General features: G+C 42.8%; 1 protein-coding gene across 1 annotated transcript in view; it reads left to right on the top strand.

Annotated features, from left to right (window-relative positions):
• Positions 1 to 23487, top strand: part of LOC149442412 (A.superbus venom factor 1-like) — a 209546-nt gene that overhangs the window by 33543 nt on the left and 152516 nt on the right. Inside the window, exons 7-9 of the mRNA XM_089656128.1 lie at positions 7288 to 7375; positions 7870 to 7972; positions 20010 to 20130. Of these exons, the coding sequence (XP_089512254.1) occupies positions 7288 to 7375; positions 7870 to 7972; positions 20010 to 20130 (312 nt within the window). The remainder of the gene's footprint in view (positions 1 to 7287; positions 7376 to 7869; positions 7973 to 20009; positions 20131 to 23487) is intronic.

Raw genomic sequence — 23487 nt, 5'->3', positions numbered from 1 at the left:
CGACACAATTCTAACATTTTTGGCTCTATACACCACCACAATGGATTTGAAATGAAACAAACAAGATGTGCTTTAACTGCAGACTGTCAGCTTTAATTTGAGGGTATTTACATCCAAATCAGGTGAACGGTGTAGGAATTACAACAGTTTGCATATGTGCCTCCCACTTCACAAGGGACCAAAAGTAATGGGACAGAATAATAATCATAAATCAAACTTTCACTTTTTAATACTTGGTTGCAAATCCTTTGCAGTCAATTACAGCCTGAAGTGTGGAACGCATAGACATCACCAGACGCTGGGTTTCATCCCTGGTGATGCTCTGCCAGGCTTCTACTGCAACTGTCTTCAGTTCTTGCTTGTTCTTGGGGCATTTTCCCTTCAGTTTTGTCTTCAGCAAGTGAAATGCATGCTCAATCGGATTCAGGTCAGGTGACTGACTTGGCCATTGCATAACATTCCACTTCTTTCCCTTAAAAAACTCTTTGGTTGCTTTTGCAGTCTGCTTTGGGTCATTGTCCATCTGCACTGTGAAGCGGCGTCCAATGAGTTGTGAAGCATTTGGCTGAATATGAGTAGATAATATTGCCCGAAACACTTCAGAATTCATCCGGCTGCTTTTGTCAGCAGTCACATCATCAATAAATACAAGAGAACCAGTCCCATTGGCAGCCATACATGCCCACGCCATGACACTACCACCACCATGCTTCACTGATGAGGTGGTATGCTTAGGATCATGAGCAGTTCCTTTCCTTCTCCATACTCTTCTCTTCCCATCACTCTGGTACAAGTTGATCTTGGTCTCATCTGTCCATAGGATGTTGTTCCAGAACTGTGAAGGCTTTTTTACATGTCGTTTGGCAAACTCTAATCTGGCCTTCCTGTTTTTGAGGCTCACCAATGGTTTCCATCTTGTGGTGAACCCTCTGTATTCACTCTGGTGAAGTCTTCTCTTGATTGTTGACTTTGACACATATACACCTAGCTCCTGGAGAGTGTTCTTGATCTGGCCAACTGTTGTGAAGGGTGTTTTCTTCACCAGGGAAAGAATTCTTTGGTCATCCACCACAGTTGTTTTCCGTGGTCTTCCAGGTTTTTTGGTGTTGCTGAGCTCACCGGTGCGTTCCTTCTTTTTAAGAATGTTCCAAACAGTTGTTTTGGCCACGCCTAATGTTTTTGCTATCTCTCTGATGGGTTTGTTTTGTTTTTTCAGCCTAATGATGGCTTGCTTCACTGATAGTGACAGCTCTTTGGATCTCATCTTGAGAGTTGACAGCAACAGATTCCAAATGCAAATAGCACACTTGAAATGAACTCTGGACCTTTTATCTGCTCATTGTAATTGGGATAATGAGGGAATAACACACACCTGGCCATGGAACAGCTGATAAGCCAATTGTCCCATTACTTTTGGTCCCTTAAAAAGTGAGAGGCACATATGCAAACTGTTGTAATTCCTACACCGTTCACCTAATTTGGATGTAAATACCCTCAAATTAAAGCTGACAGTCTGCAGTTAAATCACATCTTGTTTGTTTCATTTCAAATCCATTGTGGTGGTGTATAAAGCCAAAAATGTTAGAATTGTGTTGATGTCCCAATATTTATGGACCTGACTGTATATATATATATATATATATAGTACATTCACATCAGTCCCTAACCCTCAAGGGGTGTACAATCTAAGGTCCCTAACTCACATTCATACATACACATACTAGGGACAATTTAGACAGGATCCAATTAACCTACCAGCATGTCTTTGGAGTATGGGAGGAAACCGGAGTACCCGGAGGAAACCCAAGCAGGCACAAAGAGAACATGCAAACTCCAGGCAGGTGGTGCCATGGCTGGGATTCAAACCAACGACCCTAGTACTGCCAGGCGGAAGAGCTAACCATTTAGCCACTGTGCTGCCCATATATATAGATATATATAGATAGATATACAGTGAGGAACAGAAGTATTTGAACACCCTGTGATTTTGCAAGTTCTCCCACTTAGAAATCATGGAGGGGTCTGAAATTCACATTGTAGGTGCATTCCCACTCTGAGAGACAGAATTTTTAAAAAGAATTCAGAAAATCACATTGTATGATTTTTAAAGAATTTATTTGTCTTGCACTGCTGAACATAAGTATTTGAACACCTAAGAAACAGCAAGAATTCTGGCTCTCAAAGACCTGTTACTGTGCCTTTAAAAAGTCCACCTCTACTCCACTCATTAATCTAACTTAGTAGCACCTGTCTGAGCTCTTTAAAGACATCTGTCCACCCCACAGTCAGTCAGACACCAACTACTACCATGGGCAAGACCAAAGAGCTGTCAAAAGACATCAGAGACATAATTGTGGACCTCCACAAGGCTGGAAAGGTCTACGGGGCAATTGCCAAGCAGCTTGGTGAAAATAGATCAACTGTTGGAGCAATTGTTAGAAAATGGAAGAGGCTAAAGACGACTGTCAGTCTCCCTTGGACTGGGGCTCCATGCAAGATCTCATCTCGTGGGGTATCACTGATGATAAGACAGGTGAGGAATCAGCCCAGAACTACAGGGAGGAGCTCGTCAGTGACATGAAGAGAGCTGGGACCACAATTTCAAAGGTCACTGTCGGTAGAACACTACGCCGTCATGGTTTCAAATCATGCATTGCACGGAAGGTTCCTTTGCTCAAGTCATCACATGTCCAGGCCCGTCTGAAGTTTGCCATTGACCATCTGGATGATCCAGAGGAGGCATGGGAGAAAGTCATGTGGTCAGATGAGACCAAAGTAGAACTTTTTGGTCTAAACTTCACTCGTCGTGTTTGGAGGAAAAAGAAGGATGAGTTGCATCCCAAGAACACCATCCCCACTGTGAAGCATGGGGGTGGTAACATCATGCTTAGGGGGTGCTTTTCTGCGAAGGGGACAGGATGAATGTACTGTATTAAGGAGAGGATGAATGGGGCCATTTATTGTGAGATTTTGAGCAACAACCTCCTTCCCTCAGTCAGAGCATTGAAGATGGGTCGTGGCTGGGTCTTCCAACATGACAACGACCAGAAGCACACAGCCAGGATAACCAAGGAGTGGCTCCGTAAGAAGCATATCAAGGTTCTGGAGTGGCCTAGCCAGTCTCCAGACCTAAATCCAATAGAACATCTTTGGAGGGAGCTGAAACTCCGTGTTGCTCAGCGACAGCCCCGAAACCTGACAGATCTAGAGGAGATCTGTGTGGAGGAGTGGGCCAAAATCCCTGTTGCAGTGCAAACCTGGTCAAGAACTACAGGAAACGTTTGACCTCTGTAATTGCAAACAAAGGCTTCTGTACCAAATATTAACACTGATTTTCTCAGGTGTTCAAATACAGCAGTTCAGCAGTTCAGCAGTTCAGTTCAGCAGCGCAAGACAAATACATTCTTTAAGAATCATACAATGTGATTTCTTGAATTTTTTTTTAAATTCTGTCTCTCAGAGTGGGAATGCACCTACAATGTGAATTTCAGACCCCTCCATGATTTCTAAGTGGGAGAACTTGCAAAATCGCAGGGGGTTCAAATACTTCTGTTCCTAACTGTATATATAGATATATATATAGACAGATATATACACACACACATACATTACAGGTTAAACTCTGCTCTGTGTCTTATAGTTGGCTGCCTGCTCAAGAGCTCTGGCATTCAAAAATATTTGTATCTTCTGTCTCTCTGAAATAAAGCACTGATGTTTTTTTTTTTCAATTTAAAACCTGCATTACCTCTTCCTCTTAGTGTATAGTGTGGCCTAACCAAACTACTTACACACTGTTCAGCAAATGTACAACTTGGGTATAAGTTATGGTATACAGTATATACACTGCATTGCCAAAAGTATTGGTCAGCCTGCCTTTACATGCACATTAACTTTAATGGCATCCCAGTCTTAGTCCGTAGGGTTCAATATTGAGTTGGCCCCGCCCTGTGCAGCTATAACAGCTTCAACTCTTCTGGGAAGGCCGTCCACAAGGTTTAGGAGGGTATCTATGGGAAGGTTTGACCATTCTTCCAGAAGCACATTTGTGAGGTCAGGCACCGATGTCGGGGGAGGAGGCCTGGCTCGCAGTCTCCGTTCTAATTCATCCCAAAGGTGTTCTATGGGGCAGGGGTGGACTGACAACTCATGGGGCCCCCGGGCAATAGGGGATCATGGGGCCCCTGTGTCCTTGCCCAAACTCAAAAAAGCCTATGAAAAAGGTACCAGGGGCATCTCATGAGGCCCCCTACTGACCCCAGGCCCTCGGGCAGTGCCTGAGTTTCCAAATGGTCAGTCCGCCCCTGCTATGGGGTTGAGGTCAGGACTCTGTGCAGGCCAGTCAAGTTCCTCCACCCCAAACTCACTCATCCATGTCTTTATGGACCTTGCTTTGTGCACTGGTGTGCAGTCATGTTGAATCAGAAAGGGGCCATCCTCAAACAGTTCCCACAAAGTTGGGAGCATGAAATTGTCCAAAATGTCTTGGTATGCTGACACCTTAAGAGTTCCCTTCACTGGAACTAAGAGGCCAAGCCCAACACATTAGGAACAACTCCACACCGTAATCCCCCCTTCATCAAACTTTACACTTGGCACAATGCAGTCAGGCAAGTACTGTTCTCTTGGCAACCGCCAAACCCAGACGCGTCCATCAGATTGCCAAACAGAGATGCCTGATTGGTCACTCCAGAGAACACATCTCCACTGGTCTAGAGTATAGTGGCAGCGTGCTTTACACCACTGCATCCGATGCTTTGCATTGCACTTGGTGATGTAAGGCTTGGATGCAGCTGCTCGGCCATGGAAACCCATTCCATGAAGCTCTCTACGCACTGTTGTGCTAATCTGAAGGCCACACCAAGTTTGGAGGTGTTTAGCTATTGACTCTGCAGACAGTTGGCGACTTCTGCGCACTGTGTGCTTCAGCATGCACTGACCCCGCTCTGTCCTTTTATGTGGCCTACCACTTGGTGGCTGAGTTGCTGTTGTTCCCAGTTGCTTCCACTTTGTTATAATCCCTCTAACAGTTGACCATGGAATGTTTAGTAGCTAGGAAATTTCATGGATGGACTTATTGCACTGGTGGCAACCTATCACGGGACCACGCTTGGAGTCACTGAGCTCCTGAGAGCGACCCATTCTTTCCCAAATGTGTGTAGAATCAGTCTGCATGCCTAGGGGCTTGATTTTATACACCTGTGGCCATGGAGGTAATTGGAACACCTGAATCCAATTATTTGGAGGGGTGTACCAATATCCCAATACTTTTAGCAATACAGTGTATATATATATATATATATATTTTTTTTTTTTTTGTTTCCCCGCACAGTCACCAGTCAGTGTCCCTGATTGTAGCCGCACCATTTATATGATAATGCCGTAATGCATTGTGAAAGTATGTGAAAAAAATAGTTAATTTTTTTTCACTTTCTTCATTTTCCAAAAACATTGTGACAAAAAAATTACAACTTCAAAAAACTCTCCATGCCTCTTACTGTCTACTTTCCAAAAAGGGGTCATTTTGGGGGATATCTGTACTGTCCTGACAGTTTTGGGCCTCAAGAAATGAGATCGGTGCTGTCAGTACATCAGGATTGATCAATTTTCAGATATATATATACCATAGTTTGTGGACTCTATAACTTTCCTACAGACTAAATAATATACACTAATTTTGGTTATTTTCATCAAAAACATGTACAGTAGCACAATACATTTTGACCTACATTTATGAAGAACAATTATTAGAAACGTTTTTTTTTTTTTAAACTTTTTTCATTAATTTAGCAAGAAATTAAAAACCCAGATTTAACACCACCAAAAAAAAGCTCTATTTGTGTAAAAAAATGCTAAAAATTTAGTTTGGTTACAGTGTTGCATGACCACGCAATTGTCATTCAAACTGTGAGAGCGCCGAAAGCTGAAAATTGGCCTGGGCATGAATGGGGGTAAAAGTGCTCGGTATTGAAATGGTTAAAAAAACCCTGCTGCTGATAAAATATGACACACAAGAAGAATAACTGTGCTTTTAATCAAAGTACAGATTCCCTTATTGTTTACCCTACATTGCTAAAGTCAATCAACGCCAAACAATATACAGTATATTTTATCAAAGCAGAAGCCCTGGAAAAAAAATGGTGATAGTTCCAAATTAATAGTTATGCAATGGTCTAGAAAGGGCAAATTTTTAATAAAATCTACATTTAAATTAGTTTTAATGCACTCAAACTCAATATATTATCCAGTTTTTTGGTAAAATAAAAAGATGTTCTGCTGAATAAATAGAAACTAATTATGTCAAGTCTTAAAATTGTGCATGCCCGTGAAACAATGAATTTCCCAAAATTTTAATTCGTTTAGAATCAACCATGAATAATGCCCCTAGAACTATTGCTCTCATTCCAGCATGCCGTGATATATAACAGGTAGCACAATTGATGTTTTCATACGTAGGTCCCCCGACACGTCTTGGGCTTGTGTGTGGGTGGGGGTGGAGTGGGCTCAATTTATTTTGATAGGAAGGTTAAATTAAACTTTATTTTGAACACTTTTTTCTTACCTAGCTTTTATCACATAGTGTGGCACATTCCCTATGTGATAGAATTTTGTCTTTTCGGTCCCTGATGTTTCACCTGCCTACCACAGAAACTAATGAAGCACAGATCATGCTCCATTAGTTTCTCCTGATCACAGAGGCTGAGGAAAGTGACAGCCAAACCTGGAAGTGATGTAATGCTAGGGGAGATCATGGAATGGATGTTCACTAACCTCCCACCCCTCTACCCAATGTCACCCACAATGGGGTCCTGGGCCCCCAGGTAGGATAGAAAAGCCCAGGATATTTGTCAGGGACCCACATGACCATGGATCTGTGGAAGTCGCCAGTTGGCTTGTCAATTTTACAGTGTGTTTAAAAAAAAACCCTGCTGCTGCAAAAAGAATAACTGTTCTTTTAATTAAAGTACAGATACCATTATTGTCTAGCCCTCATTGCTAAAGTCAACCCACGCCACAGGTCTTTTTTGAGCCCATCAACTGTCCATCTCCATTGTTGGGCCCATAGATTTCCAATGCCTGGCAGGCATGGAGGATTTTGAGTGCATGGAGGTGAAAGTAGCAAAGGGTTTCAATGGTGATAAGAAGGGAAGTGTGTACCTAGGGCAGGGAAGTGTGGGTTTTGCCTTGAGAAAATGAATAAATGTACTTAAAAGAGTCATCCTTTAAGCCATTTTTGTTTTCAATGCATAATGAAGGTGGACTATGCTAATACATTACTTTTTTTTACAGTCCTGCCAAGCTTTGAAATAAAAATTAAGCCAAATAAAAAGTATTTCTTCTTTAAAGATGAAGAATTCAAAGTGCAAATTTATGCTAAGTAAGTATATATGTTTTATTGAATTCCATCTACCTAGTGCTGGATTTATAGGGGGGCAAAATGGGAATTGTGATGCATCAAACAGCCCTTTCAAAATGTTAAATTTTGCCGCACACATATCCTTAAAAGTTGCCTTGGAGTCTAATTGCATTTAAATGTAATTTCCGTGCAGCAGGGCACATAACCTGTGTTAGGGTATTACACGGAGCAACTTATGTATTACTGCAGCAAAATGGTGTGAATGAGACCAAATACAGTGCAGTAATCAGCCTGAAAGCAGTGACGATCTTTGATGACTTCATTAATAATAACGTGGAGGCATACCTAAACCAGACATTTGTGTTTTGGTGATATCTGTACAGGAGGTGTGCATGTTCTAGTGTTGAATCTGTGGAGGTTGTGTGTTTTGTAAAAATTGTGTTATTTCTACATTTAAAGATTTTTTTTTCATGAATTGATGCACTCTAGTGGTAAATATTTTCTCTCTCTTATAGTTATCTGTACGGGAAACCAGTGGAGGGAACAGCCTTTGTACTGTTTGGAGTGAAAAAAGATTTAACTGACAAGAGTCTAACAGATTCTTTTCAAAAGATTCAGGTATCTCTTTCTATATTAAATGCAAAGATATAAAAAAATATATCGCTATAAACGTTTTGATGTTTGATTCATTATTCAGAAAGAATGGTCAGTAAAATTTCACCAGAACATTTTATTTCACATGGTATTTTGCTGACTGTTAGGTGAATGAGGAAATTAGTAAGATGAACTTTTTTTTGTAGAAGATAAAGAATACAATATACTGTAATGTCTTTTTGTTCCATCATGCAGGTCCTAATGAAAATACATGCTTAATACCTAAAGTTTGTAGGGTTGTAGTCCAGAGAGGTTAAGGATAATATCATGTTTTAACTGAACTAAAGAGCATATGTACAATGCTCCATGGTGTGAATACACAGTATGTAAAGTGCTGTATAAATTGTCAGTGCTATTTAATTACCTGTAATAAATAAAATTAAAATTACCCCCGTCACGACCCGCGGTCACCGCCACCAACAGGCGACAATCGCACAGCCGTGACTAACAGTAATACGTCACGCCCACGGCGTCAGACCCCAGACCTTCTCACCAAACTCGTGACTGAAGGACCGGCCGATCCAAAACCGCGGTGTGACGCGCGTAACAAGGCCCCACCCAGCTGCACCCTACACAGAGATTGCCCAGCTAATGGACTACAATCGGTGCCTGCAGCCTGAATGCGCTTGTTACTGGGTCGGGTTAATTACGCCACTAACCCTCTACTGCCACCACCACTTTTGTCGGAGACTGGGAAACTCCCATTATCAAATATACACTATAATGATTGAAATATTGATCTATATAGCACAGCCCGCGGACCTACCATACAGAGATATAACAAACCGTAGCGTCTCTTCAAAGGCAGGGATTCGTGAATTGCAAGTAAGCGCTTAGAAACAGTTTAACGCTTTCAGAAAGAAATATTTATTTCTAACAGGGTCAAAACAGGTGCAATAAAATATTTACAAGGAGATGTCACAAAAATATATATATATGTATATAAAGATACAGCAAAGAGATAATTAGGAAGAAGATTACAGGGTTGAGTTACTTGCCCATATGCCTGGGTTTGCAGTCCAAGTTGAGAGCAGGGTGATTTCTTGAGTCTCCTTTTGTTACAATGTTACCTCGGAGATCTCTCTGTGTGAGTCTTGTGTGTGTGTGTGTGAGACTTGTGTCAAGCTCTAACTCTCTTGAAAGTCCCTCTCAAAGGGAGGGGGGCTCTGACTACACCTTTTGGGAGTGGTCATTGGGAGATTTTAAACTGAAACTGCCAGCTCATGTCCCATGATATGAAACATACGGTTGCCCTGAGGAATGTTCAGTTCTCGGGTCAGGTTGATAAGGTGTGGGGCTTACATAGCTTTGGGTGACCAAAGTGACACGTCCGCAGACAGGCTGGCTCCACTTCTCATGTCTTAGCCTGGTTGTTCCACTTCATCTGCCAGGAGATAAAGTCTGCCTCACAGGAATGCAAGGGGGGGGGGGATGTGAGGAATGATTCAAGGAATACCTCAGATACAACAAGGTAAAGGAGAACTCTGCTTCCAGCTGGATTAGCTAGTTTGCTACAACCCCCTTCACGCCGGTGCCTCCCGGCCCTTTAAAAGTTTCAGAAGGCGGGGCGGGGTTTAGGGTCATGCGTCACGGCGGTCACATAATCGGGAAAGGTCCCGATCGAAAGAGGAGACCGGGACCTTTCCATGAGTACCGGACATGTGTGCTGGGAGTGTGTCTCGACACATATGACCTTTTTTAATAGAACGCAAATGTGCGGCCGCTCGGCGTCTAGGCCCAGATACCGGGAGACCGCACATTTGTGTTTCGACCGGCGTGAAGAGGTTAAAAATAAATATAAACAGTATAGTAAGTTTGTTGCATTTTTCATGTGCTTTTTGAAAATAATTTGTAGTGCTCATCCCCACTAAAAACAGACAGGTTCTCCTTAAATGGTACACAGGCCATCAGTCACCCAAGCACTGACAAATTAAAGCTAAATCCAAGGAGGTGTCTTTTTAGGATGTATTGCAATAGAACAGGAGAGTGGTTTAGGGCATGGGATACTCCAAATAAACAATCAGCAACAGCAACGAGAGGATAGATTTCTCTCTCAGAATGTCTAAGGCCCCACAGCTGTAAACCATTGGGCAATCTTTAGCAACTGCTTGCCTTTTGCTTCTGCACAACTACTAGTCCCCAATCAGATCCTTACTCACAGTGTCCAAGGAGCAGTCTGCCACCCAGTCTTTACAGGTAGATCAAGGATGGGGTAAATGAAGAATTCCTCCTTCAGACTCTGAAACAGTGTCCTTCAAAGTATATTCCCTTTGTAGCTGACCTCATAGGCCCATAACACAACAGGTGCCCCCAGGAGTGCTGGAACCCTCCCTGAGGAGGAAAGAATGGTCTGCCCAGGGCTTTTATGACCTCCTCAGCCACCTTCTGGGCGCCTCCCTTCAGGGATTGACCAGGGTATAATAAATATTTATTTGGTCATTTTAATCTCCCTCGCTATACTCTGGAAGTGCCTTCCAAAGGCAAGGAGAAGCAATCAAACTCTCAGCCCAGCGATTCTGAGCAGACCAAACCAATAAACTTCCACCCCTCACATCACAGTGGGACCAAAAACCAAATTTGCCTAGCTGGAAGGGTGCTACATTTCCATATATTATAGTTATGCCAGGGGTGTCAAGCTCAGTTTCATTTCAGGCTACATCAGAATTATACTTGCTCTTAAAGGGCCAGTTGTATCTCTAAGACTATATAGTGTAAAAACGTATGATACCAGCGGTGCGCGACCTTCCTTTTCCACTGGCATAGAATTGTATTATCCTCATAATTATTAAGCAGTTGTCCAGAGCATCCCCCCCCCCAATTTCCCTCCTTACATCAGATGTTAAGAGCCTCGCCACCATCAGAAGTCAAGAGTCCCCCACCCTCCCCTACATCACAGTGCACCCCCTTACCTTGTGCTGCTGTAAGAAGCTGGGGGTGGAGCTGGGAAGCAGAAAGTGCAGGGTCTGGAGGAGAACCAGAAGAGGGCTGGAGTCAGCTGCCAGAGTCTGCTGCTAAATGCTGAGATCAGGGGAGACGGAGATGAGCAGTGATGAGGAGTCGTGTCCTCCTTTTTTGATTCCAACTGCTGAGACAAGTAAGGATTTCAAGAATGACATTGAGAGTATAGCGAGGCAAGCACATGTAAAATGCACACAAAATGCACCTAAAACACATCTTACCCTTAGTGGAATTTTATGCACAACATTAAAAATGCATTATGAATTTTTAACAAAACATGTACACATTTTCAAACACAATGGTGTGAATGGGCCCTAAGCATATTTGCCATATGTGGGGAAGCACAATGGCTTAGTGGTTAGTACTGCTGCCTTGACGCTTGGTTGGAACTTGGTCAGAACACTATCTGTTCTCCCTGTGTTTACATGGGTTTCCTCCCACACTCCAAAGACATGTTAGCAGGGTAATTGGATCCTGTCTAAAACTTACCCTAGTAGATATGCTATATTGCCAAAAGTATTGGGATGCCTGCTTTTGCACACACTCAATATTGAGTTGGCCCACCCTTTGCAGCCATAACAGCTTCAACTCTTCTTGGAAGGCCGTCCACAAGGTTTAGCAGTGTGTCTATGGGAAGGTTTGACCATTCTTCCAGAAGTGCATTTGTGAGGTCAGGCACTGATGTCGGACAAGAAGGCCTGGCTCACAGTCTCCACTCTAATTCATCCCAAAGGTGTGCTATCAGGTGGAGGTCAGGACTCTGTGCAGGCCAGTCAAGTTCCTCCACCCCAAACTCACTCCTCCATGTCTTTATGGACCTTGCTTTGTGCACTGGTGCGCAGTCATGTTGGAACAGGAAGTGCCATCCCCAAACTGTTCCCACAAAGTTGGGAGCATGAAATTGTCCAAAATATCTTGGTATGCTGACGCCTTAAGAGTTCCCTTCCCTGGAACTAGGGGGCCAAGCCCAACCCCTGAAAAACAACCCCACACTATAATCCTCCCTCCACCAAACTTATACTTGGCACAATGCAGTCAGGCAAGTACCGTTCTCCTGACAACGGCCAAACCCAGACACGCCCATCGGATTGCCAGACAGAGAAGCGTGATTGGTCACTCCAGAAACACGTCTCCACTACTCTAGAGCCCAGTGGTGGTGTGCTTTACACCACTGCATTCGGCGCTTTGCATTGCACTTGGTGATGTACGGCTTGGATGCAGCTGCTCGGCCATGGAAACTCACTCCATGAAGCTCTGTACGCACTGTTGTTGTGCTAATCTGAAGGCCACACAAAGTTTGGAGATCTTTAGCTATTGACTCTGCAGACAGTTGGCGACTTTTGTGCTTCAGCATGCGCTAACCCCGCTCTGTCATTTTACGTGGCCTACCACTTTGTGGCTAAGATGCTGTTGTTCCCAGTTGCTTCCACTTTGTTGTAATACCACTAACAGTTGACCGTGGAATATTTAGTAGCCAGGAAATTTCACAGATGGACCTATTGCACAGGTGGCAAGCTATCACGGTACCACGTTTGAATTAACCGAGCTTCTGAGAGCGACCCATTCTTTCCCAAATGTTTGTAGAAGCAGTCTTCATACTTAGGTGCTTGATTTTATACACCTGTGGCCATGGAGGTGATTGGAATACCTGAATCCAATGATTTGGAGGGCTGGCTCAATACATTTGGCAATATAGTGTATGTTCTGTATGCATGTGAGGTAGGGACCCAACGTTCTGGGAATGTTTAGACTTGCATGAGTAGTCAAATGAAGGGAAACTTCAAACAAGCTCAATTGTTCTGGCAAGGCAGCTCCCACACAGGGAGCCTTGATAGGCACCCAACTGTAGAAGCAGGGAATGGAGCGCCAGACCCAAACGGGTTGAAAGAGTCAAGATAACTTTAATTGTTGCTAAAAAAAAAGTCATATAAAAACAGCCAACATGTTTTGGCAGCAGCACCACTTGCTCTTCTTCATGGCTCAACATGGGATAACACTTGGATGGACTCAGAAAAAACAGTAAATTCACAAATTAATATTAGAACCAGTATTGAATGCTCTACATGAAGTAACAACTTGACAGCAATTGCTGAACAGCAATAATATAGCTTTGTGAAGTCACTGTTTTCTCTGAGTCCATCAAAGTTTTATCCTGTGTATATGCCCTGATAAAGGGAGAGTTGTACTGCTGCCAAAATGTGTTGGCTGTTTTGGTATGACTTTTTTACCAACAGTTAAAATTATGTTTTTCATCCAATTTTGGTTTGGTGCTCCTTTCTGTATTTCTATGGAGTAAGCTCCTTGAAGGCAGGGCCTGATGTGAATGTACTTTGTGTAACTCGCTGTGTAAATTGTCACAAAGCAGGATCTCCTCTCCACTGTCCCAGCTAGTATGTAATATTAACCAAATGCAGTAATAGGAGATCTCAATATCGTTGCTGACAATTTGCTGAAGTTTTTTTTTCAGTGTCTTGTGTTTTGGACAAGAGTCACAGGATAGTCAAATCTTCATCATTCATTGGTATTTGAGAATTTGCTTTTGCCAAGTTCAGGCATCCATTTGTTAATATCCATAGTTTGCCTTGTTGATACTGAATTTGAATCTTGCTTAAAGTGACTCTAAAGCTTCATATTTTTTTTAAATAAATATGTCTATAATCACCTGTTCTGTGCAGTGATTTTTCCCAGATCCTCTTCTGTTTGTATCACCACCATCACTCCTGGCTCCTCCTCCTCAAGCAATACTCCCAGGGAAAGCTGTTTACCCTGGGGCACCACTGCATGCTCGTCCCCAAGCCGCTGCTCTATGCGTCCATAAGACAAATAGAGCCACAGCTCGGCCACGCCCCCCGCTCTCTCCTCATTAGCTCACTGGCTGTGAGTGAGAGTAGCGGGATCCAATGGACTCCCGCTGCTGTCTCTGCCAAGGAGGAGGAAGAGTCCCTAGACAGAGGCTGCCAAGAATGTCGCTGGATCGGAGGGGGCTCAGGTAAGGATTGGGGGGGCAGTTTTTTTGCCTTCATACATAGAATGCATAAAGGTACAAAACCTTGAGCCTTTACAGCCACTTTAATGCCTATTTTCAAAGTCCTAAAAAGTTATTGGAATAAGGAAGCACCATTTGCTTTCTTTTCAGGTTTGAACAAGCAGCAAACTTACCCTTGAGCAAATTCCAATTGCTCAGAAATGTTTGAATCAAGCTGTGACCACATTAGAACGTTAGAACATAATTGCTTGTTGAATAAAACCTGCTGTTTCACATAACCCACTTTTGGATAAGGAGTATACCTATCATACTAAAGGGCCACCAGTGAGTCATGGGAGGGGCCAAACACTGACTTTGATGAAGTCAAACTATGAGTTTACTGTAATCTCAAGTCATTTTTTTAGGATTAACTTTCCCAATGGGACACTTCAAAGTGTACTGTATACATGAAATCATACAATGAAGCACTGCTGAAAATACTATGGTGTCCACATTATCCTGTAAATAATATCTTCCAACTAAACATTGCAATACCAGAATCAGCCAGCAAAACAATTAACCTGTATGCTGGAAATTCTTTCTTGTTATATACAGTGAAGGAAATGTGTATTTGCTCCCCTGCTGATGTTGAATGTTTGCCCATTCACAAAGAAATGATCAGTCTAAAAATCGAATGTTCGGTGTATTGTAACACTTAGAGACAGAATAACAACAAAAAATTCAAAAGAAATGCATGTCTAACAAATGATGACTGATTTGCATGTTCATGAGGGAAATAAATATTAGATCCCCTATCATTAAGCAGGATTTCTAGCTTCCAGGTATCTTTCATAAAAGTAAAAAGCTGAGATTAGAAGCAGTCTCTTAAAGGGAGTGCCGCTAATCTAATTTTGTTACCTGTATAAAAGACACCTGTCCACAGAAGCAATCACACAATCAGATTCCAAACTCTCCACCATGGCAAAGACCAAAGAGCTGTCCAAGGATGTCAGGGACAAGATTGTAGACCTACACAAGGTTGGACTGGGCTACCAAACTATCACCAAGCAGCTTGGTGAGAAGGTGACAACAGTTGGTGCAATCATTCACAAATGGAAGAAACACAAGACAACTGTCAGTCTCCCTAGGTCTGGTGCACCATGCAAGATCTCACCTCGTGGAGTGTCAATGATCATGAGAACAGTGAAGAATCATCCCAGAACTACATGTGAGGATCTTGTCAGTGATCTCCAGGCAGCTGGGACCACAGTCACTAAGAAAACAATTGGTAACACACTACGCCGACAAGGACTGAAATCCTGCAGTGCCCGCAAGGTCCCTCTGCTCAAGAAAGCACATGCCCAGGCCCATCTGAAGTTTGCCACTAAACATCTGAATGATGCAGAGGGGGACTGGTTGAAAGTGTTGTGGTCAGATGAGACCAAAATCGAGCTCTTTAGCATCAACTCAACTCGCCGTGTTTGGAGGAGGAGGAATGCTGCCTATGACCCCAATAACACCATCCCAACTGTGAAACGTGGTGGTGGAAACATTCTGCTTTGGGGGTGTTTTTCTGCTAAGGGGACAGGACAACTGCACCCCATCAAAGGGACGATGGATGAGGCAATGTACCATCATATCTTGGGTGAGAACCTTCTTCCCTCAGCCAAGGCATTGAAAATGGGTCGTGGATGGGTGTTCCAGCATGGCAGTGACCCAAAACACACGGTCAAGGCAACAAAGAAGTGGCTCAAGAAGAAGCACATTAAGGTCCTGGAGTGGCCTAGCCAGTCTCCAGACCTTAATCTGGTTGAAAATCTGTGGAGGGAGCTGAAAGTTTGAGTTACCAAACGTCAGCCACCAAACCTTAATGACAGAGAGGATCTGCCAAGAGGAGTGGGCGAAAATCCCTCCTGAGATGTGTGAGAACATGGTGGCCAACTACAGGAAATATCTGACCTCTGTGATTGCCAACAAGGGATTTGCCAGCAAGTACTAAGTCATGTTTTGTGAAGGGGATCAAATACTTATTTCCCTCATGAACATGCAAATCAGTGCATAATTTTTTAGTCATGCATTTCTTTTGAATTTGTTGTTGCTATTCTGTCACAATACACCTACCATTCGATTTTTAGACTGATCATTTCTCTGTGAGTGGCCAAACATTCAAAATCAGCAAGGGATCAAATACCTATTTCCTTCGCTGTACAGTAGCATGCAAATCTTACACCAAACATTAATATTTTTGCTGGAAAATCATACACAATTATCATATAACACCACCACCACATGTATTAGGGATATAAAATTCCAAGCTTAACCATTAGCCGCCCGGCCTATAGCCGTTTGGCGGCTGCAAAAATGCATCAGCTTTCCGGGTGCACGCAATTTGGCGTGCTTCCGCACATGCGCAGTTCGCGCGGTTGCAGAGCCGCGCAGCGGCGCGATCTGTCACCGGCCGTGTACCTCGGACACGGCCGATGACAGATCTGAGTAACGGCCCCTGTTGCCGGTACCATGTGACCTGCTGTGACCAATCACAGCAGGTCACATGACAGTTGTATACAATGGATGGCTTCATTCATGCCATCCATTGTATACTAGTGCCTTGCTGTGAATGGTCACAGCAGGTCACATGCACATGTCATGTGATTAGCTGTGGCCAAATCACAGCTAAGCACAAAAAAAAAAAAAACCTGAATGAATCGATTTCATTCAGGTAAATGCTTGCTTATAGCAAAGTAATTCTTTGCTATAAGCAAATTGTGTAAAAAAAAAAAAAAAAACTGATCACTTCCCCAAAGTAGTACAATGTTACTATGGTAACATTGTACTACTTTGGTAATAGTAAAATATGAAAAAAAAATCTTAAAAAAAATTTAAAAAATGTAATAAAAAATTTAAAATAATAAAAAAATTAAAAAAAAAATGTATTTTTTTTTTCATACTGTCACCAGTCAGTGTCCCTGTTCACCGCCATGCCAGTTATATGATGGCGCTGTACTGCACTGGTGACAGTATGTAAAAAAAAAATTAGTGAAAATAATTTTTTAATTTTCCGAAAAATTATGACTAAAAAAATACAACTTCAAAAAACTCGCCATTCCTCTTATAAAGTACGTTGGACTGTCTACTCTGCAAAAAGGGGTCATTTGGGGGATATCTGTACTGTTCTGACATTTGGGGGATATCTGTACTATTCTGACATTCTTGGACCTCAAGAAATTAGATTGGCCGTCAGTACTTCAGGATTGATCAATTTTCAGATCTATACCATAGTTTGTGAACTCTATAACTTTCCTAGAAACTAAATAATACATCCTAATTTGGGTTATTTTCACCAAAGACATGTAGCAGAATACATCTCGGCCTAAATTTATGAAGAACAATTATTTATTTGTAAACTTTTATAACAGAAACAAAGAAAAACGTGTTTTTTTTTCAAACTTTTTTGGTGTTTTTTTGTTAATTTAGCAAAAAATAAAAACCTCAGCGGTGATTAAATACCACCAAAAGAAAGCTCTAGTTGTGTGAAGAAAATGATAAAATTTTAGTTTGGGTACAGTGTTGTATGACCGCGCAATTGTTATTCAAAGTGTTAGAGCGCTGAAACCTGAAAAATGGTCTGGGCAGGAAGGTGTAAAATTGCCCGGTATTGAAATGGTTAAAACAGTCCACTTTATACAGTGTATCAGTGCCCATGAGTTGTGATCTCCCATGTGTCCTTCCACCTTCCACAATATGCACTCACCTTTTTTTTTTTAACCCTGGTCTAAGTGCACCTGCCCCTTTATTTACTCTCAGTCTCATACATTCCACAATCTCCTGATAGGATCATGTGTCCCCACTCCTCTTTCTCTTATTTCCAATACATTTTTGTTCACTTCTTCAAATGCCAATATTGAACTTTCTCTTTTTTATGTAATGCCATTTTATATTCAACAGTAGGTGCCCAAGAAAAAAATTCAAACCATCATAGTGTTTTACTGTTTAAAATGTTTCCAAATGAAAAAAAACACAGACAATTTTTATGTGCACAAGACTAGTGCCTCGCAGAAACAAACACGTGCACCATCCCCTTTAAGGCATATACACTGCTCAAAAAAATTAAAAGAACACTTTTTAATCAGAGTCTAGCATCAAGTTAATGAAACTCCTGGGATTATTGATCTGGTCAGTTACATAGCAGAGGGGGTTGTTAATCATTTCAGCTGCTTTAGTGTTAATGAAATTAACAACAGGTGCACTAGATGGGCAACAGTCAGACAATACCCAAAACAGGAATGGGTTTTACAGGTGGAAACCACTAACTTTTTTTTGCCTACTCATCTTTTCTGACTGTTTTTCACTAGTTATGCATTTGGCTAGCGTCAATGTCACTACTGGTAGCATGAGGCCATACCTGGACTCTACAGAGGTTACACAGGCAATCCAACTCCTCCAGGATGGCACATCAATACGTACCATGGCCAGAAGGTTTTTTTGTGTCTCCCAGCACAGTCTCAAGAGCATGAAGGAGATTCCAGGAGACAGGCAGCTACTTTAGGAGAGCTAGACAGGGCCATAGAAGGCCCTTAACCCATCACACTGCCAGAGCCCTGGCCTCCAGCAGGCCACTGGTGTGAATGTCTCTGAGCAAACTATCAGAAACAGACTTCATGAGGGTGGCTTGAGGGCCCAACATCCTCTAGTGGGCCCTATACTCACTGCCCGGCACCATAGAGCTCGATTGGCATTTGCCATCGAACACCAGATTTGGCCGGATTCGCCACTGGCGCCCTGTGCTTTTCACAGATGAGAGCAGGTTCACCCTGAGCACATGTGACAGACATGAATGGGTCTGGAGAAGCCGTAGAGAACGTTATGTTGCCTGTAACATCGTTCAGCATGACCGTTTTGGTGGTGCAGTGGATTCTGGGTTCCTCCTGGTGCTGCCTGCATACTCTTGTCTCATGTGGCGAGAGTATGCAGGCAGTTCCTAGAGGATGAAGGAATTGATACCATTGAATGGCCCCCACACTCACCTGACCTAAATCCAATAGAACACCTCTGGGATGTCATGTTTCGGTCCATCCGATGTCACCAGGTTGTACTGAACTGTCCAGGAGCTCAGTGATGCCCTGGTCCAGATCTGGGAGGAAATCCCCTAGGACATCATCTGTGGTCTCATTAGGAGCATGTCCCGATGTTGTCAGACATGCATACAAGCACATGGGGGCCATACAAACTACTGAGGACCATTCTGCGTTTCTGCAATGATATTTCAGCAAAATGGACTCGCCTGCTGCATCATTTTTTTAACTTGGATTTTCGGGGTGTCTTTAATTTCAGTCCTCTGTAGGTTGATAATTTTTATTTCCATCAAATGATGGGGCGTCCCTATGTTCCTAACACATTATCCATCCATATCAGTATAGATATCCAGCAGGAGACTTGTCCCCATTGAGATCTGATGGGTTTTCAAAGTATTCCTTTCATTTTTTTGAGCACTATAGATGTGTGGCTGTGCTCTGAGCAAACTCCCCTTACTTCCGGAACGTCCTGACTTCACTGGCTCTGCCTCTTATGTGTTGGGCCGCTGTCACGTGGCTTTCTCAGAGGGTTAGTCTGGATCATGAACTAACTGTGACCAACAAGTGTTTTTTTACAATGAAAGGGTTGCACGTCTGAAATTTCATGTTATATGATGAAGTAGAGTTGTTCTTTATTATTTATAACCTAAACCTTTCCTAGTATTAAAGCCACCACTCACGATCCTCTATCCAGACTTTGGTGTCTATTTATTAAAAAAACCTGACTGTGGGAACACCTCAGCATTCACACAGCTGTTGCGAATAATCTCCATATTGTGTCCAATATGTTTATTTTCAATGATCTTCGGCTCCATCTAGTAATCACAATGCGGTATTTTCCTGAAATTCCTCAATCTGGAATATACAGGATTTATTTGAAACAGCTGTTTGAATGCTGAGACATTAGCACAGCACATTTTTTATAAAGAGATCCCCTCTATGCACTTACATTAAAAATTAGATGGTCTTTTTATACTGCTTTGTAAAAAAAACTTTTTTTTTGTAGATAAATAACGGTGAGGGCATTGCTGTTTTAAAAAGGCAGCATCTTGTTAAAGAGTTCCTACTGGAGAAAGATATGCTCGAATGGAAATTGTATGTGTCTGTCACGGTCATCACTGATTCAGGTAAGTCTGGGAAACAAATAGTGGGGTGGTGGGGGGGGTCAAAATTTTTAGGCATGCAAGTTTGTAATAAAGGGGCCAATAAATGAGTCAATTTTCCTAACTCCAAGCAAATTCAGCCAGATCAACAATTATTACTATTTACTAGCTTACTTCAGCAGGGTGCAAGTTAGATCACAATTTTAACCCCATTTATTTCAGTAATGCAACTTAAAAGGTGAAACTAATATATAAGATAGACTCATTACATGCAAAGCAAGATAGTTCAAGCCGTGATTTGTCATCATTGTGATGATTATGGTTTACAGCTCATGAAAACCCCAAATCCACAATCTCAGAAAATGAGAATATTACAGGCAATCAATAAAACAAGGATTGTACATAGAACAATATCGGACATCTGAAAAGTAGAAGCATGCATATGTACTCAGTACTTGGTTTGGGCCCCTTTTGCAGCAATTACTGCCTCAATGGCATGGCATGGAAGCTATCAGCCTGTGGCACTGCTGAGGTGTTATGGAAGACCAGGATGCTTCAATAGCGGCCTTCAGCTCTTCTGTATTGTTCGGTCTTATGTCTCTCATCTTTCTCTTGGCAATGCTCCATAGATTCTCTATGGGGTTTAGGTCAGGCAAGTTTGCTGGCCAATCAAGCACAGTAATCCCACGGTCATTGAACCAGGTTTTGGTGCTTTTGGCAGTGTGGGCAGGTGCCAAGTCCTGCTGGAAAATGAAGTCAGCATCCCCATAAAGCTCATCTGCGGAAGGGAGCATGAATTGCTCCAAACTCTCCTAGTAGACGGCTGCGTTGATGTGAGATGGGGAAACAGCTCTCATTGTTTGAACATTGTTTGTGTGGAGTAAATTAAATGTTCTGGACTGACATTCTGCGGTTTAGCCACAAGATGCCACTGTTTTCCTAACACAGCCTCAGACTGCATAGATATTTCTATATTCATGAAGAGGTGGGGTTTTCAGACAGACTTTAGAGAACAGGAAGAAGAGAGACAGCAGCCGTGTTTGGAGGATGGTGAATGAAGGAGCCGTGTGAGCAGAGAATCTGATGACATCCAGGTGTGAGAGCATCCCTCAGTAACCAGAGCTGCAGCTAAGTGAAGCTGATCGTGTCCAAGACCCTGATCCTGTTTAGAGAAAGGAAGATTGCTGCCAGGAATGCTGATGAGAGCAGAGGAACGAAGCAACATACACTGCGATACCGCATGCTTGTTGGAGAGACATTTGTTTTGTTCAGAGTCACCAGCGGATGCAAAGCAGACCCTGGTCGGTAAGATCGTGCACTCACCTCATTTCAGTGTTGGCGCCTAGAGACTGAGACCAGGCCTATAGTTAGTTAGGGTCTCTGTTTGTGTGAGGCCACAAGTGTTATTACTGATCATTGGAAGGATTCCATAACTTAAAGCAACATTTCACATTGGAGAGCTGATAAACTCCCTCAAACTCAAGCCAGACTGGCGTTTTGCTCAGAAGGAATACTCAGGCATGTGCTACAGGACCAGTTATGGGAGAGGGAATACTGTAGATTTGTGTAAGATTGTAAGCTGTTGTGCTGCACCGCAGGCTAGCCCATACCGTACACCCATACACTGATTCCTGCTCTTTTAGGGTAATAACAGGTAAGGTGTGGCAGCTTAGTTGTGCCCACCAGTAGGTAAATTACTACACCTTCTACCTTCATCTATCAGGAGGCGCCGTGCTGTGCAGCACAAGGGCCTCAGCCTTTGGGCTGGGTGTATGTAAATTTATTGTATGTTCTCAGCATTTGTGGTTGTGTTTATTTGCCACATCTAAGTAAAATTATGTTGTGGCAAAAGCTGGTGTTGGGGTTGCTTTCCTCGTTCGTGACTTCACTGTATCCTGGGGAGCCCACCCCGTTACACGGCTTACATTGACCCGGGACTTAATGAAGCACAGTGGACCAACACCAGCAGATGGCATGGCTCCCCATATCAACACAGACTGTGGAAACTTCACACTGGATTTCAAGCATCTTGCAGTGTGTGCCTCTCCATTCTTCCTCCATACTCTGGGTCCTTGTGCCTCTCCATTCTTCCTCCATACTCGGGGTCCTTGGGCCTCTCCATTCTTCCTCCATTCTCGGGGTCGTTGGTTTCCAAATGAGATGCAAAAGTTGCTCTCATCGGACAAGAGGACTTTGGATCACTGAGCAACAGACCAGGTCTGTTTTTCTTTAGCCCAGGTAAGACGCTTCTGACGTTGTTTGTTGTTCTGGAGCGGCTCGACAAGAGGAATACGACATTTGAAGCCCATGTCCAGGATCCGTCTGTGTGTGATGGCTCTTGATGCACTGACTCCAGCCTCAGTCCACTCCTTGTGAAAGTCCCCAACACTTTTGAATGGCCTTTTCCTGACAATCCTCTCCAGGCTGCGGTCATCCCTGCTGCTTGTGCACCTTTTTCCTCCACACTTTTCCCTTCCACATAACTTTCTATTAATGTGCTTTGATACAGCACTTTGGGAACATCCAACTTCTTTTGCAATTACCTTTTTGAGGCTTTCCCTCCTTATGGAGGGTGTCAATGATGGTTTTCTGCACAACTGTCAGGTCAGCAGTCTTTCCCATGATTGTGATTCCTACTGAACCAGACTGAGAGACCATTTAAAGGCTCAGGAACCCTTTGCAGGTGTTATGGCTTAATTAGCTGATTAGAGTGGGACACTTTGAGCCGAGAATATTGCACCTTTTCACAATAATCTCATTTTCTGAGATTGTGGATTTGGGGTTTTCTTGAGCTGTAAGCCATAATCATCATAATGATGACAAATCACGGCTTGAACTATCTTGCTTTGCATGTAATGAGTCTATCTCATATATTAGTTTCAACTTTTAAGTTGTATTACTGAAATAAATGAACTTTTGCATGATATTCTAATTTTTCGAGTTTCACCTGTATATATAAAAATAAAAACGACTTGTTGGACCACTTGGTCTGTTTTATGCCGTCACTCTTCTATGTGTCTGTTTCATTCAGTGTGCCTTGAATGAAGAGCACCACTGCGTAGGCACAGTGATGCCATCAGTTGGAGCTGATGTGAACATCTCCTAAGTGGCTCAGGTTTGGGAGGCATTCATCATACATACAGGCAAGACTTACTATAGGCTTACCTGTAGATACAAATTTATATATTTGGCTTCACTTCCACTTTAATAGACCAAATAACAGCAGTTCATTGTTAGGGTTCACGTACACTTTAAGGCTAGAGGTAAGGTAAGTATAAAGGCTTGCTTTATGGGTTAGGTTAGGTAGGGCATTTCTGTCTGAACCAAGAGCTCTGTGCTAGAAAATCTTCCAGCACCAAGCTCTCAAAGCTGCCAAAATTA

The sequence above is a fragment of the Staurois parvus genome, unplaced genomic scaffold, assembly GCF_062004578.1.
Source record: "Staurois parvus isolate SC_StPar_1 unplaced genomic scaffold, SC_StPar_1.0 ptg000887l, whole genome shotgun sequence".
Taxonomy (NCBI): domain Eukaryota; kingdom Metazoa; phylum Chordata; class Amphibia; order Anura; family Ranidae; genus Staurois; species Staurois parvus.
This window is presented reverse-complemented; position numbering and strand designations above follow the sequence as displayed.